General features: G+C 38.8%; 1 protein-coding gene across 2 annotated transcripts in view; it reads right to left on the reverse strand.

Moving 5' to 3' along the window:
• Nucleotides 1-13,612, reverse strand: part of LOC124622479 (zinc finger and SCAN domain-containing protein 2-like) — a 115,795-nt gene that overhangs the window by 46,737 nt on the left and 55,446 nt on the right. For both annotated transcript variants that reach the window (XM_047148198.1, XM_047148190.1), the window contains exons 5-6: nt 10,322-10,498; nt 9,403-9,592 (exon numbers count right to left, since the gene is read on the reverse strand). In XM_047148198.1, the coding sequence (XP_047004154.1) occupies nt 9,403-9,592; nt 10,322-10,498 (367 nt within the window). The remainder of the gene's footprint in view (nt 1-9,402; nt 9,593-10,321; nt 10,499-13,612) is intronic.

Raw genomic sequence — 13,612 nt, forward strand, 5'->3', positions numbered from 1 at the left:
ATTCCTCCCCATCCAACAACAATGTTCCTACCCCCAGACCACATAGAAGCATCCCCCTTGTCACCCAATATTAACCTGGCCTCGAAAACATCAACAAATTACTCCACCAGGGATATGACTTTCTCAAGTCAACCCCTGAAATGAGATCATCCCTTGACAAAATTCTCCCCACACCACCCAGAGTTGCCTTTCGTCGCCCCCCTAATCTCCGTAACATCCTTGTTAAACCCTACAATATTCCCAGACTACCTTCTCTACCCAGCGGTTCCTACCCCTGTAACCGATCCCGCTGCAAAACCTGCCCCATGCATCCCCCCACAACCACCTACTCCAGCCCCGCTACTGGTAAGACATACACAATTCAAGGCAGGGCTACGTGTGAAACTACACATGTCATTTATCAACTGACATGCCTGCACTGCACAGCCTTTTACATCGGCATGACAACAACTAAACTGGCTGAGCGCATGAACGGACACAGACGAACTGCCCGCCTAGGAGATGCCCAATACCCAGTAGCGGAGCATGCCCTCCAGCATAATTCTAGGGACCTAGGAACCTGCTACACCGTATGTGCCATTTGGCTTCTCCCGCCCAGCACTAGTCCCTCTGAACTGCGGAGATGGGAACTTGCACTCCAACACATCCTTTCATCCCGCCATCCCCCTGGATTGAACCTACATTAAACAACCTCACTCCCATTCACTCTTCAGTCTTCTCCTCTTTCCCTTTCCTCTTTAGCCATTCACGCATCTTTTCATCCTACATAGTTGTGTTTATCTTTATACTATATACCTCTTTACTTCTGTATGCATCCTCTTTGGTTTGAAGCTGGCACAGTACTTACAGTAGAATATCTTTGGCTTCCCTCTGACAACCATGCCTCCATCCTTGCTACCCTCCCTGTTTACTTTCCCTGTTGCTTCATAACCTGGGTTGTGAGTAACTGAATCCACTATCCCTTCTTCCCTTTTTACCCCTCTCTCCTCCCTGATGAAGGAACAAAGTTCCGAAAGCTAGGAATGTAAATTTTCAGTTCTGTTTTATGTGTATCTATCGGCTGTACTGAGCTGAGGTAAGTACTGGCCAGCCCCTCTATCTCTTTGTTAGTATGAGATTTTTTTTCCTATCATATTCGAAAAAGTTATGTAAACAAGAGTAGTCTCACATTTAAGCACAAATAATTTACTTAGAACATCACAGTTGGGATTCCAGAAGGGTTCCCCACTGAGAATGCTGTTTATACACTCACTCACTAAATATTAAAAGCCTTAGGTAATAAAATATTGCCAGCTGGTATTTTTTACGATCTTTCCAAACCATCTGTGTAGATCATATTACACTCATACAAAACCACAAGTTTTATGGAATTGATGGCTGCATGCATAGCTGGATTGAATTGTACTTAACAAACAGAATGCAAAAAGTCATGAGTATTAATTCAAATCATGCTGAAAAGGTAGAAAATTTTAATGATAGGGAGAAAGCAGAAAAGTGTCCTACAGGGTTCAATTTTGGGTCTATTCCTGTTCCTTATATATCTGAATGACCTTCCACTCTACATTCAAAATGCAGAATTTGTATATTCACAGATGACAGTTGAGTCAGCATAAGTTGGCCCCTGACAGTTGCAGTGGACTTGGCACGGCAGCTTTATGTGGCTACCTAAATCAATAGCTTAACGCGATTTTGTTAATGCCTCTATCGCAATAACTCAAGTGCTTTCACAGCTCTATAAACAGCTACTGTTTTCACCCACAAACATAAAGTACTTTTCAGTTGAAAGCTGTCACAAACAGTGCTGCAAGTTGTCAGAGATCTTCTTGTGCTGTCTCAACTTTAGTCTTATAATACATCCCATTAGAGAGAAAGCAACAGAAGAGATTGTTAATGATATTTTTCAAAGAATTATAAAATGGTACTCTGAAAATGGACTCTCTCTAAATTTTGAGAAAATGTCAGTTCTGTACAACAAATAAAGTCATACCAACAACTGATGTAGCACATGACCAGAAGTCAATAAACAGGGTAGAATGCTCCAAATTTTTGGGCATACAATACATACTGATGAAAATTTGGCCATACATTGTTTCCAGGGCATCTGTAGTGAAAGCTAACTAGCATGTCGTCCCTTGTTTTCCAAATTTCTGTTGTTCTGGGGGGGCATTATACTTGGTGAAGGAGTTGATTGTATCTGTGTTGGTCAGATGCATGGAGGTTGTTTGAAACAGTGACTTAGAACCAAGTTGGCCGAGTCCATTCTTTTTAGTGCATTTGACTGGTGGTGGACACTAGTGCCAAAGATTAATACATCATTTCTTCTACATTTTGAATTGCATCCTGACATATGGAGTCGACACTCATGGCCATTATTTCTCAAGTACTTCATCCAAAAGTTTTTGCTACCATTAAATACTGTATCTCTTCTCTTACAATGTATGAGAGAGGTTAGGTCACAGTGGTCTTTCATACAGGACAACACTCAGAAGTCCACCAAATCTCTTTCATCCAACTCTTTTCTGTTGCATTTCCTCGACTCATTTGAAATTTTCTGTTGTTGGAACACCCTTTTCCAGAAGAGCTTGGTACATGTCCTGTGAGATTTTGTCAGCTTCTGTCATTCACAACTTGCAAAGGGCCAAAACATTCTGCATATTAGACTGTCATTTCATCATGACATTAGGTCCTCTTATTCAATTGTTGTTCTGCTAAATGGATTTGTCACCAATTTCTTCTTCAGTTTGACCTAGAACTTGCCCTAGCTATCGATCATCTCGGTGTTGTTCTCAAACCAATGCTGGGTTGTGCAGTCCATGTAAAAGTATACATTTGCCAAGCACATCACGTGATCCCACCTGCTGCATTTAGTGACTCGGTCAAATCCTTTCAGCTATTTAGTCGGGTCCTAACCAGACATCAGAAAATACTGATAGATGTCTCATGTGGAGCTGACTTACTGCTGTCAAGGTGTGTGTGTGTGTGTGTGTGTGTGTGTGTGTGTGTGTGTGTTTTCAACATGTTGACTGCCATGACCAAAAATTTCGAAGCATGTTTGACAATACGATCCATGTTTTTGTTGTAAGTGCTTCAAGTAGTTGTTCAGTCTTTGTTGTAGATGGTCCACTGATGTTTATCGTTATCTGTGTTCAATAATCCTCATAAAATGCCTAGTAATAAGAAGAAACTGGGTGATGTAAAACTTTAACAGCTAGCTAACATAACAAACTGGAATGGCACAAGTTTACAGATGAATTTTCGGATTGTGGAAGTCTCTACGAACCACATTCAATTGAGGATTCAGAGGCAGACAAAAGTAAATGCAATGAAGAAAATGAGAAGGTTGGTCCAATAGCAGGCACTACAAATAGTAGTGACAAGTGAAGTGACATCCTTCAAGATCCATCAGTATTTGTGTTCAACAAGAATGTGGGATTGGTATTATACTTACAAAACTTTGGTGTCTGTGTATTTGCTGATTTGCTTCTTTTTTTTCTCTCTCAAAGATTTCCTAATGTCATTATGTGAACAAACAAACACACATGTAAGCTAGGAAGCAGATTAACATGGGAGGAGAAGCTCAACCAGGCTCTTGAAATGGAGAGAGATAAATGTTGTGGAAACTAAAGTATTTCTGGGGCTGTTGCTGCACATGGAATCTTCTTGTTTTCCATCAATAGAACATTTCTGGAGTACAAGTCCTGTTTACATTGTCATGTTCTGGAAATCTGTTAGGAGTAGAAACAGATTTCAGCTGTTATTGAGATATCTACACTTCTCAGATAACTCATTGCAATCTAATGAGTCTCTACAAAATTAGAGCAGTTTTTACCATTTTAGTAGCATCATGAGGAGTAATTGAGTTCCAGACCAGAATCTCTGCTTTGAAGAATCAATAAGTTTTGTAATTTTTCTGGCTGTATATCAAGAACAAGAAACACATGTACAGAGTAAAACTTTATGAACTCTGAATCTAGTGCTGTGGTTCTCAAAACAAAAATGTACTGTGGCAGGTCACAGGAGCAGACTGAGGCGAGTCATGCATGTGAAATTGTTTTACACCTGATGAAAGTTTCCTTGAACAAAGGACACATGCTCCATATGCACAATTTTTATAATTCTGTACCACTTTCAAAACTGTTGTTGACTTACAAAACCGATGTGTATGGAAAATTGTTTAACAACAGAAAGGAAAACCCAACATCATTAGTAACTACGAAACTGAAGAAAGATCAGATGGCATGGGAAAGAAATGACAATGTTTTTGTTTGCAAATGGAAGGATAAAAGTGAAGTCCTGACCACTTCTAACACGGACCATACCAAAATAGTGGAAGCTCGTCGCAACTGAAATGGCAGTGTTGCCTTGAAACCAAAAAAATCTGAGACTACAACAGTGGCATGGCAGGTGTTGACCAGTCAGATCAGATGCTGTCGTATTATTCAGCATTGCAAAAAACTACTAAATGGCTGAAAAAGTTTGCTCTACATGTAATGGAAATTTATTTGCATAATGCCCTTTGGATTTTTAAACAAACAGCAGAAAGGAGCACCAAGTCTCTAGCTTTTACAGAAAGCTCTATTCAGGTATCGATTGGGGATAAGATGCCAGACATCCGGAGGAAAATCAGGCCAAGTGACAGTTTTCATTATTTGGAGGCAATATTTGCCACAAAGAAAACTGTCTGGCCAACAAAACCGTGCAGAGTATGCATGCAGCAACAAAAAAAAAACGCCGTGAATCGTGGTACTTGGGTCCCATTTGTGAAGAAGAGCCAGCTCTTTGTGTGGAAGAATGCTTGAAGACAAATCATCAATTAAAAAAACTTTATTTTCTTTACCATTAGCAACACAAAATATACATTTTAAGTTTAAAGCTAAAATATTTGTATGGGCTTTTCTGTTACTTTATTCCAACTGTGAAAATAAAAATTCTGTTCCACCATGCCCAGACAATTTGCCATACCTGTCCTCCATGCCCAAGACCTGTAAATCACACACATTTGCTATGAATGTTTTTGTATCTGACTTTATGTAAAAACTCATTTCCTACCAGTGGCCAGGACATCAGGTATGGACATTTCTTGCACTTGGCTGTCAATGTGTTAAAGAACTTCTAAAAAATTGTGACCCATTTAGAGCCCAAAATGATAATTGTCTTCACCCTTGAGTAAGGGCAGATATCTGGTGTACATCAAGATTAGAAAGCTCTGCGTCAACAAAAGTTCCAAATACACCAAGGTGATAAAAGTCATGTGATGCCGATGTGCACATATACACATGATGGTAGTATCACGTACAGAAGGTATAAAAAGGCATTGCATTGGCAGTGCTTTCATTTGTACTCAGGTGGACAACCATCAGCTGTATAATGGAAGGTCGACAATGAAAATTTGTGACGGACCAGGATTCAAACCCAGATTTCCCACTTATCATAGTGGTCACCTTACTGTCATCAATCATGTGTCTACACAACCCATACTCATACATCCATTATGTATATTCCCGCACAGGCGAGACATTTTACTTTAAAGTCGCTTGCCTGGTGTCAGCTGATAAATACGATAATGCAGTGCCTTTTTTATTCCAAATTACAATGTGATTTTCCTTTGGACATGCAGCTGTCAAAATGGACAACCATCAGCCATATAATGGAATGATAACAATGTCTGAAGGAACATTACATCATAATTTGGAATAACACAGGCACAGCAATATCTTAGTATATTTTTTGGCTGTTGCTAATAAGTGCCTCGTTTCATTTCTATTTAACTTCTTTTCTACGTTTTACGGAGATGGTCAACTATGGATAGCAAGTATCCATATTTGCGGCTATTTTTTTGATTAACTTAATTATAACATCAAGATCAGACACTCACGCATACATACATACATACATACATACATGCATACTTACACATACACACTGTGTATCACTCCATTTCTCTTTGTTTGTTTTCATAAACTGAAATGGTATTATAATACTGACTAATTATATACTCTGACATATGAAGTAGAACACTGAGACAAGTAATTTGAGTCACCCTGTATGCTAATAAACATAAAATCTTTTTAACTTCTGCTGCTATGAATAATTTAAACTACGTTTATTTCATTTGTTACAAAAAGAAAAAGAATATACTTGTTACTTTGAAACTTCTCTGTATCATAAATTAAATTATGTCATTTAAGTCAGAGACCTAAACATGTCAAATCATTTGAACCGTAAATACAAATGTGTAAGTTTTTTACCCTTACAGAAGATAATCTTTTGTGGCTAAACAAAGGTAACTACACTAGTGGCCATTAAAATTGCTACACCACAAAGAAGACGTGCTACAGAGGCGAAATTTAGCCGACAGGAAGAAGATGCTGTGATATGCAAATGATTAGCTTTTCTGAGCATTCACACAAAGTTGGCGCCAGTGGCGACACCTGCAACGTGCTGACATGATGAAAGTTTCCAACCGATTTCTCATACACAAACAGCAGCTGACCGGTGTTGCCTGGTGAAACGTTGTTGTGATGCCTTGTGTAAGGAGAAGTAAGGCGTACCATCACATTTCCGACTTTGATAAAGGTCAGATTGTAGCCTCTTGCGATTGCGGTTTATCGTATCGCGACATAGCTGCTCGTGTTGGTCGAGATCCAAAGACTGTTACCAGAATATGGAAACGGTGGGTTCAGGAGGGTAATACGGAATGCCGTGCTGGATCCCAACGGCCTCGTATCACTAGCAGTCAAAATGGCAGGCATCTTATCCGCATGGCTGTAACATATTGTGCAGCCACGTCTCGATCCCTGAGATGGGGACTATTGCAAGACAACAACCATCTGCACGAACAGTTCGATGACGTTTGCAGCAGCATGGACTATCAGCTTGGAGACCATGGCTGCGGTCACCCTTGACGCTGCATCACAGACAGGAGCGCCTGCAATGGTGTACTCAACGCGACGAACCTGGGTGCACAAGTGGCAAAACGTCATTTTTTCGGATGAATCCAGGTTCTGTTTACAGCATCATGATGGTCACATCCGTGTTTAGCGACGTCACAGTGAACGCACACTGGAAGCGTGTATTCGTCATCGCCATATTGGCGTATCACCTGGCGTGATGGTATGGGGAGCCATTGGTTACACGTCTCTGTCACCTCTTGTTCGCATTGATGGCACTTTGAACAGTGGACATTACGTTTCAGATGTGTTACGACCCGTGGCTCTACCCTTCATTCGATCCCTGCGAAACCCTACATTTCAGCAGGATAATGCACGACCGCATGTTGCAGGTCCTGTATGGACCTTTCTGGATACAGAAAATGTTCAACTGCTGCCCTGGCCAGCACATTCCCCAGATCTCTCACCGAACTGAAAACGTCTTGTCAATGATGGCCGAGCAACTGGCCCGTCACAATACGCCAGTCACTACTCTTGATGAACTAAGCTCTGTTTGACTCAATGCCCAGGCGTATCAAGGTCATTATTACGACCAGAGGTGGTTGTTCTGGGTACTGATTTCTCGGGATCTATGCACCCAAATTGCGTGAAAATGTAATCACGTCAGTTCTAGTATAATATATTTGTCCAATGAATACCCGTTTATCATCTGCATTTCTTCTTGGTGTAGCAATTTTAATGGCCAGTAGTGTACTAGTAATTCTTTACTTGTTCATTATTCTTATCAGAATCAATGTTCTCAAAAAATTAACAACTATGTGAAACATTTAGTTCTAGACAATAAACTGAGGCAGATATGGTGCCAGAAACTTCAGTATCATCATTTTCATAACAACAACAATAATCCATGAAAATGGAGTTGTAGCTCCAAGCCATGTTGGATTGAAAAAGACAGATAAAATATTACCAAAGAACCACAGTACAGGTAAAAATATCCTTATTCTAGTATAAACTATCAGAGACAGCCCATTATGAAATGTCTGTTAATAACACAACGGCCTGAGGCTTGTCGCCTGTTGCCAACACAGTCTGTAGCTGTTTGCAGACAGCGACAACAGTGACAATCTCTACCTGTACCGACTCATAAAGAACACTTCCCTCTCGATCTTCCACTATCCAAAACTAACAGCATATAATGACAGCGACTGACAGTGGCAGTTGATAGTACTTGAAGCTGGGTGTTGCAGCAAAGTTTTCACTGTCAGATTTTTAAATAAGAAACTTAGAAAGGAAGGATTTTTTAACTCCACATCCTGCATCCCAAGATGCCATTCCAATAAATTATACTTCAAAATATGTGTTTTGAAAATCATGTGCGGATTACAATAAATAGACGCTATTACGATCATGCACCAAAATACAAGAAAGCAAAATGTATGAAATATGATGACTGCAGTTTAATCTAATATAGAGCCATCAGCAAATAGGAACAGAGGAAGTCACATGATGCAAGAGCTATCTGAAATCAAAACAATCACCTCAAACCACCACAAAGCTTGTAACACAAGAGAAACAAAAACATAACGTCCTAACACTGACAATACCCTGTCACTATGCAACAACATTGGCACTAAGCTCTATTTACATTTGACAAAAATGTAAAATGAAATTATATTCACAAGTAAACATTTCCTCCCTAACACAGTTCTCACTATAAATTTGTAAATGAACCAAAACATTTATGATTGCTGACAAAATAACGGTGTTGACATATGATAAAATCCATAACCTAGCAGTATGCAAAAAAATTACTCTTGCGAGAGGCAATGAAGCAGGGATGAAATCATCTTCACATCGTGGTGCAATCTAACAGCGACATTTGGAACTGTTTTCCCATAGGGGATTTGCAAGTATGCTATAATCACCAGGGCAGATGCAAGCGATGTTTCTACCTGCTGTTATATACAGCTGCAGACTTGTACCTGTTGAAATTACACTGTGGCGCGTTTTCAGAACATGCAAAGATTGTTGATTTTAACATATTTTAGAGGATATGTCTATAAGACCACAAGAAAATGTGGCAAATAAATGTAAAATTATTGGAAATATGCAACACTGCAATGTTATCATTCAATGCCCCTGCTAAATGTTTTGCATAAACCAAGTATTGCAGCAGCTCACACTTCTGTCAAAATATAACAGTAATTACAAATGAACTGAAAATGCTGTCCCCAACTACGTGAGACATGCTAGCTGTAAATTGGCACAGGTAAAGAGTAAAAAGTGGAAAGAGAATTTTGTATCTGGACAACAGGGCAGCTGCATTTATGGTGTGTCTGTAAGAGTAAGAAACTTCTCTACTCTAAAAAGTCCAGATCGTTAAAGATGTAATTTGTAAGACAGTTTTTGAATTTCCACACCCATAATTGCTTTCGTATGTTGCAAACAAATGGCACCACCTTGCTAGCTATAAGAGAAGATAGTATATAATTACGTGCTATTTATCACTCACCTTTAGGTCTTGGTTTCGTTTGAATGTTTTATCACACAATGGGCAAGCGTGAGGCCTTAAGTCACTATGTGTAATACTGTGAGCTCTCAATGTACTATTTGTGGGGTAAACCCTGCCACAGACACCACAGGGAAACTGTACACCTCCATGGTACTCTTTATGTCGGTATAAGTTAGATTGAGTTTTGAATCTGCAATATAAAAAAAGGTACCAACTAATAAATCATCATTGGATTATTCAAGCATAGTAGCCCAACTGCAAAAAGCTACAATAGCAGAAATTTGAGAAAACAGGATGGAGAAAAAAAAAACCTTGAAACAATTCTAGCTAATATTCCCCAACACATTCATTATGGCACCCAAGACACAGGTATGCATATATTTTTACAATAATATGTCAAAATACATAACAAACAAAACAATTATAAAAAACAAATACAGCCGCTAATAGAACACTGCATGTTTCTATATCAAACTACTGGACCATAATTTTACAATCTTGAGATTAGAAAGAGCATAATGTTTGAATTACTGAAAGAATTATATGAATGTGTTTGTTATAAACAACCAAGCAGGTATCACACGTCTCATTTTTGTTTCTTATATACTGCTGTGTAAGCTTCTTTCCACAATGTACTTCCTAAAGTAATGTCCCCCCAGTTACATTTGCAGATTACAAGAGTGAAAAGAATGCAAAAAGAAAAAGCTCAACAAACAGACCACAACTCATGTTTCGGTGGTAAAACACTGAACATCCCTAGCTAAATAAAATTAAGTTGGGTCCATATATAATATCATGTAACATACACAATAAAATGGTATTTGCCATTAAAGGCAAACATAGTCCACATTTCATGATCTACAAATAAAATAAACTAGATAACTTTACCTAAATGCTACCTGCTACACAGTAAACTTACACCCTTCCACATATATCACAGCCATATTTTCCTTTGGGTCGATGTGTCTCAAGATGTACCTTCAGATTGCCTTTAGTCGAAATTTTCTTGCCACACACTGGACACACAAAACGAACTGCTGTTCCAACAGCAGTATTGGTATGGAGAACTCCTCTTGAGGAGTACACTGGAAGGTGCCTGAGGGATAGACAACAAATGTAATTTTAAAAATAACTTCATGTTTTATTGTTTTGTTGAAGTAACATGCACTGAGAATCTTGACATTGTTTGTTAGCATGGGTTAGAGCTACTACAGCTCTAGTTCTTCATCCTATAATCAAATTTTGCTGAAAATGTTAGCACACACTGAGATTGTTGGTGCATTAATCATATCTTTAAGTAATATAACTAGCTGTAGACACTGAAAGGAGCTCATTAATTAGCATGCTCATTGGGTCTTTCACCAAGAAATCTTCAGATATATTGCTGACCAATTCCCTTGGCCATGTGCCAATAGCAGAATGTTAACTGAATTCGTTGCACTCCGAACTTTTCTGATAATTTGGTTAGTGTCTCATGAGCCTGTGTTTTACTCTTGCAAATCACCTGATCTTAACTCTCTAGCCCCTTCTCCTGTCTCCATTTGCATTATCTTCTCCATTTTATTTTAGTTTGTCATAATTTCGCCACTCTGTTTTAGACTCCCCCCCCCCCCCCAAAAAAAAAAATTCTGCCTTTTTTCTGCTTTGAATTGCCTTTATTTTCTATTAGCTCTCTGTCAACCCATCTTTCATCCGTCAATTACCAACAGCTCATTATTAGTATTACGGAATCAAAACTTTGATTTTGTCAACTGTTTCTTTTGAAAGCTTTCCTACATCTGCATCTCTCCTCATCCACATTACAAGTGATTTTTTTCTTCCTTCAAACACCAACATATCTTGAATGAACTTTACAATTTGGAATAGTGTGTGTGCAGTTTTGAAGCATCCTAGCAGATTAAAACTGGGTATCAAATAAGGATTTGAACCTAGAACTTCACCTTTTGCAGGCAGTGCCCTCCCAACTGAATTATCCAGGCATAATTCACAATTCATGACCTGCCCTCCCCCCTGCAGAATGCAAAATTCATTCTGGAAACTACTCCTCCGTTGTTTCTGTCACTTCTCTGCAAAATTCACAGGCTCTATGCAGCAAAGCTTCTGTGAAATTTGGAATGTAGGAGAGGTACTGACAGAACTGAAGCTGTGAGGGTGGTTTGTGATTTGTTACTGAATAGCTCAGGCGGTGTGGTACCGCAACACGATTCTCGGTTTGAATCCTATAACCAAGTCCCACACAGTTTTAAGGAAGTTTCAAAAGCCTCATCTCTTATTCTTATCTTTACTGCAACCTAGTTTTTTCTTGTTGATTTTTGTTTTTAGTCCAAGAAACTTTATCAAGCACACATTTTAAACTCTATACCTCACACTGCTTCAGTTCCATCCATTTCAGTAGAAGGCAAAGAAGAGAATCTTCTCCTTTGGATTAAATATTGAAGGGATAAAATCAAGATCACAGGTGTGGATTTGAGGCCAGGTTCTCCAGATGTAGCAGATGTAGAGCCCAGTGTCTTGTCTCTAAACTAGAAAATAAGTTTGTAAAAGCTGATGCCTACATTGCCTTGTAAGCATTCAGGACTTCAATATTTAGGGTACTCTTCAGGCCCATAAACCCTTAAGTTTTATGGGCTGTGGTACTTGAAACAAGAAGGGGCACATACTTAGACCTGTCCAAGGTTTTTTACACTGTAGATGACAAACTACTACTAAACAATTTAGAAGCACTACACTCCAGTCAAAGTGTCGGAAAAAAGCCTACACCTTGCTAAAGGTAGAGTAGAGGATTTAATTTTTTAAATTTATTCATATGGTTGAAAAATGGTAAAACCTAGTTAAGCCAACAAAATTTATGCTGGCTAAACTTTCTGTACTTAAAAATTTCAGCCTTTCTTCAGTTTTTCAAAAAATCTCAGTTTCTTGTGCTCCCAGAGCTTTGGCATCTATTTTATTTTTAAAACAGCACAAAATTCTCTATAAATTTGACTACCAAAACTTCTTTCTGCACTCTGCACCAATGACACTTCAGTTTTTTTTTTTTTTTTTTTTTTTATATACTCTTTCAAACTTCAAACAAAACAGTAAGTTTTTGAGCCCTTTTATTTCAGTTTCCATTAATAAAATAGAAATGTATTATACGTTATGTTATACATTGGAACTGACCATCTCATTTCGCAACATGGCCAGCATACACAGCATCGTTGACTTTGCATTCAATTCCTACTAACACAATCAGGTTAGATTGCGTGCGTGAAGGTGGTGGTTTTTTTTTTAAGACTAACTAATAGCATATAGTTGCTGTTTTGTAGCTGAATGATGTTAATGATGATCAGTTATAAGAAAAATTGCATAGGAATTGTTATTAAGCAGACAATAATAGTTGAATTAGTTGTTGAAGCAGAGATGGTAAATCAAGTCCCTTAAGACAAGTGTTTGTATAACGAATGAAACAAAAATCACCTGATCACACTTCTTAGAAAGGAATTTCGAGAGTAACATTGAGGTAGACCAGGCAGATTGTAACAACTGCAATTTCAGGAACTAACGATTTTGGAAGTGTGGCCATATGGGGAGATGACATTGACCACCTTGTGCTCAAGACTGATCAAGGAGAAGGCTCGAAAAACTTATCTTTAACAAAGCCAGAAAGAGGAAGTGCAGACAACAAGTTTGCATCCTACAAGCTCAACAGTGAACACGTTCTGTTCACTCACGCTGTTAGTGAACATGATATAAAATCTGCTTTCTTTGTCAAGGATAAAATTAAGTTTTGTAACACATTAAGAACAATGAACGCTTAAATTCAGCACTTCTTATGTTCAACAGACCAGACGCTACCCACAAAGAAATAGTGATGTCAGCAATTCCCAGACACTACGTGATTTGCAGCAGCAACTATTTGCCAAGTCTTCCACAAAAATCAAACTGAATCTTGCAAGGCTGCCATCCACAAAGGATGCCATGCCACATCATTCATTATGGAGTTACCAGCAAGCACAAAGTTGAACGGGAAATTGGAAACCTCCTGAGATACGTGGAAGGGCTCTTAGTATCCACAGTTCAAGGTCTGTTGTAATGAGCCAAGATCCAGCACCTGAGTCAGTTCAAGTTTGTTTCATGCTCGTGTAAGCTGAGCTGTGGCAGATTATTCTCCTGCAGAAAAGTATGTTTCAATTGTTCTTCCATTTGGAAGAACTGGAGGGTTCTTCCATTT

The sequence above is a fragment of the Schistocerca americana genome, chromosome 1 (assembly GCF_021461395.2).
Source record: "Schistocerca americana isolate TAMUIC-IGC-003095 chromosome 1, iqSchAmer2.1, whole genome shotgun sequence".
Lineage (NCBI taxonomy): Eukaryota > Metazoa > Arthropoda > Insecta > Orthoptera > Acrididae > Schistocerca > Schistocerca americana.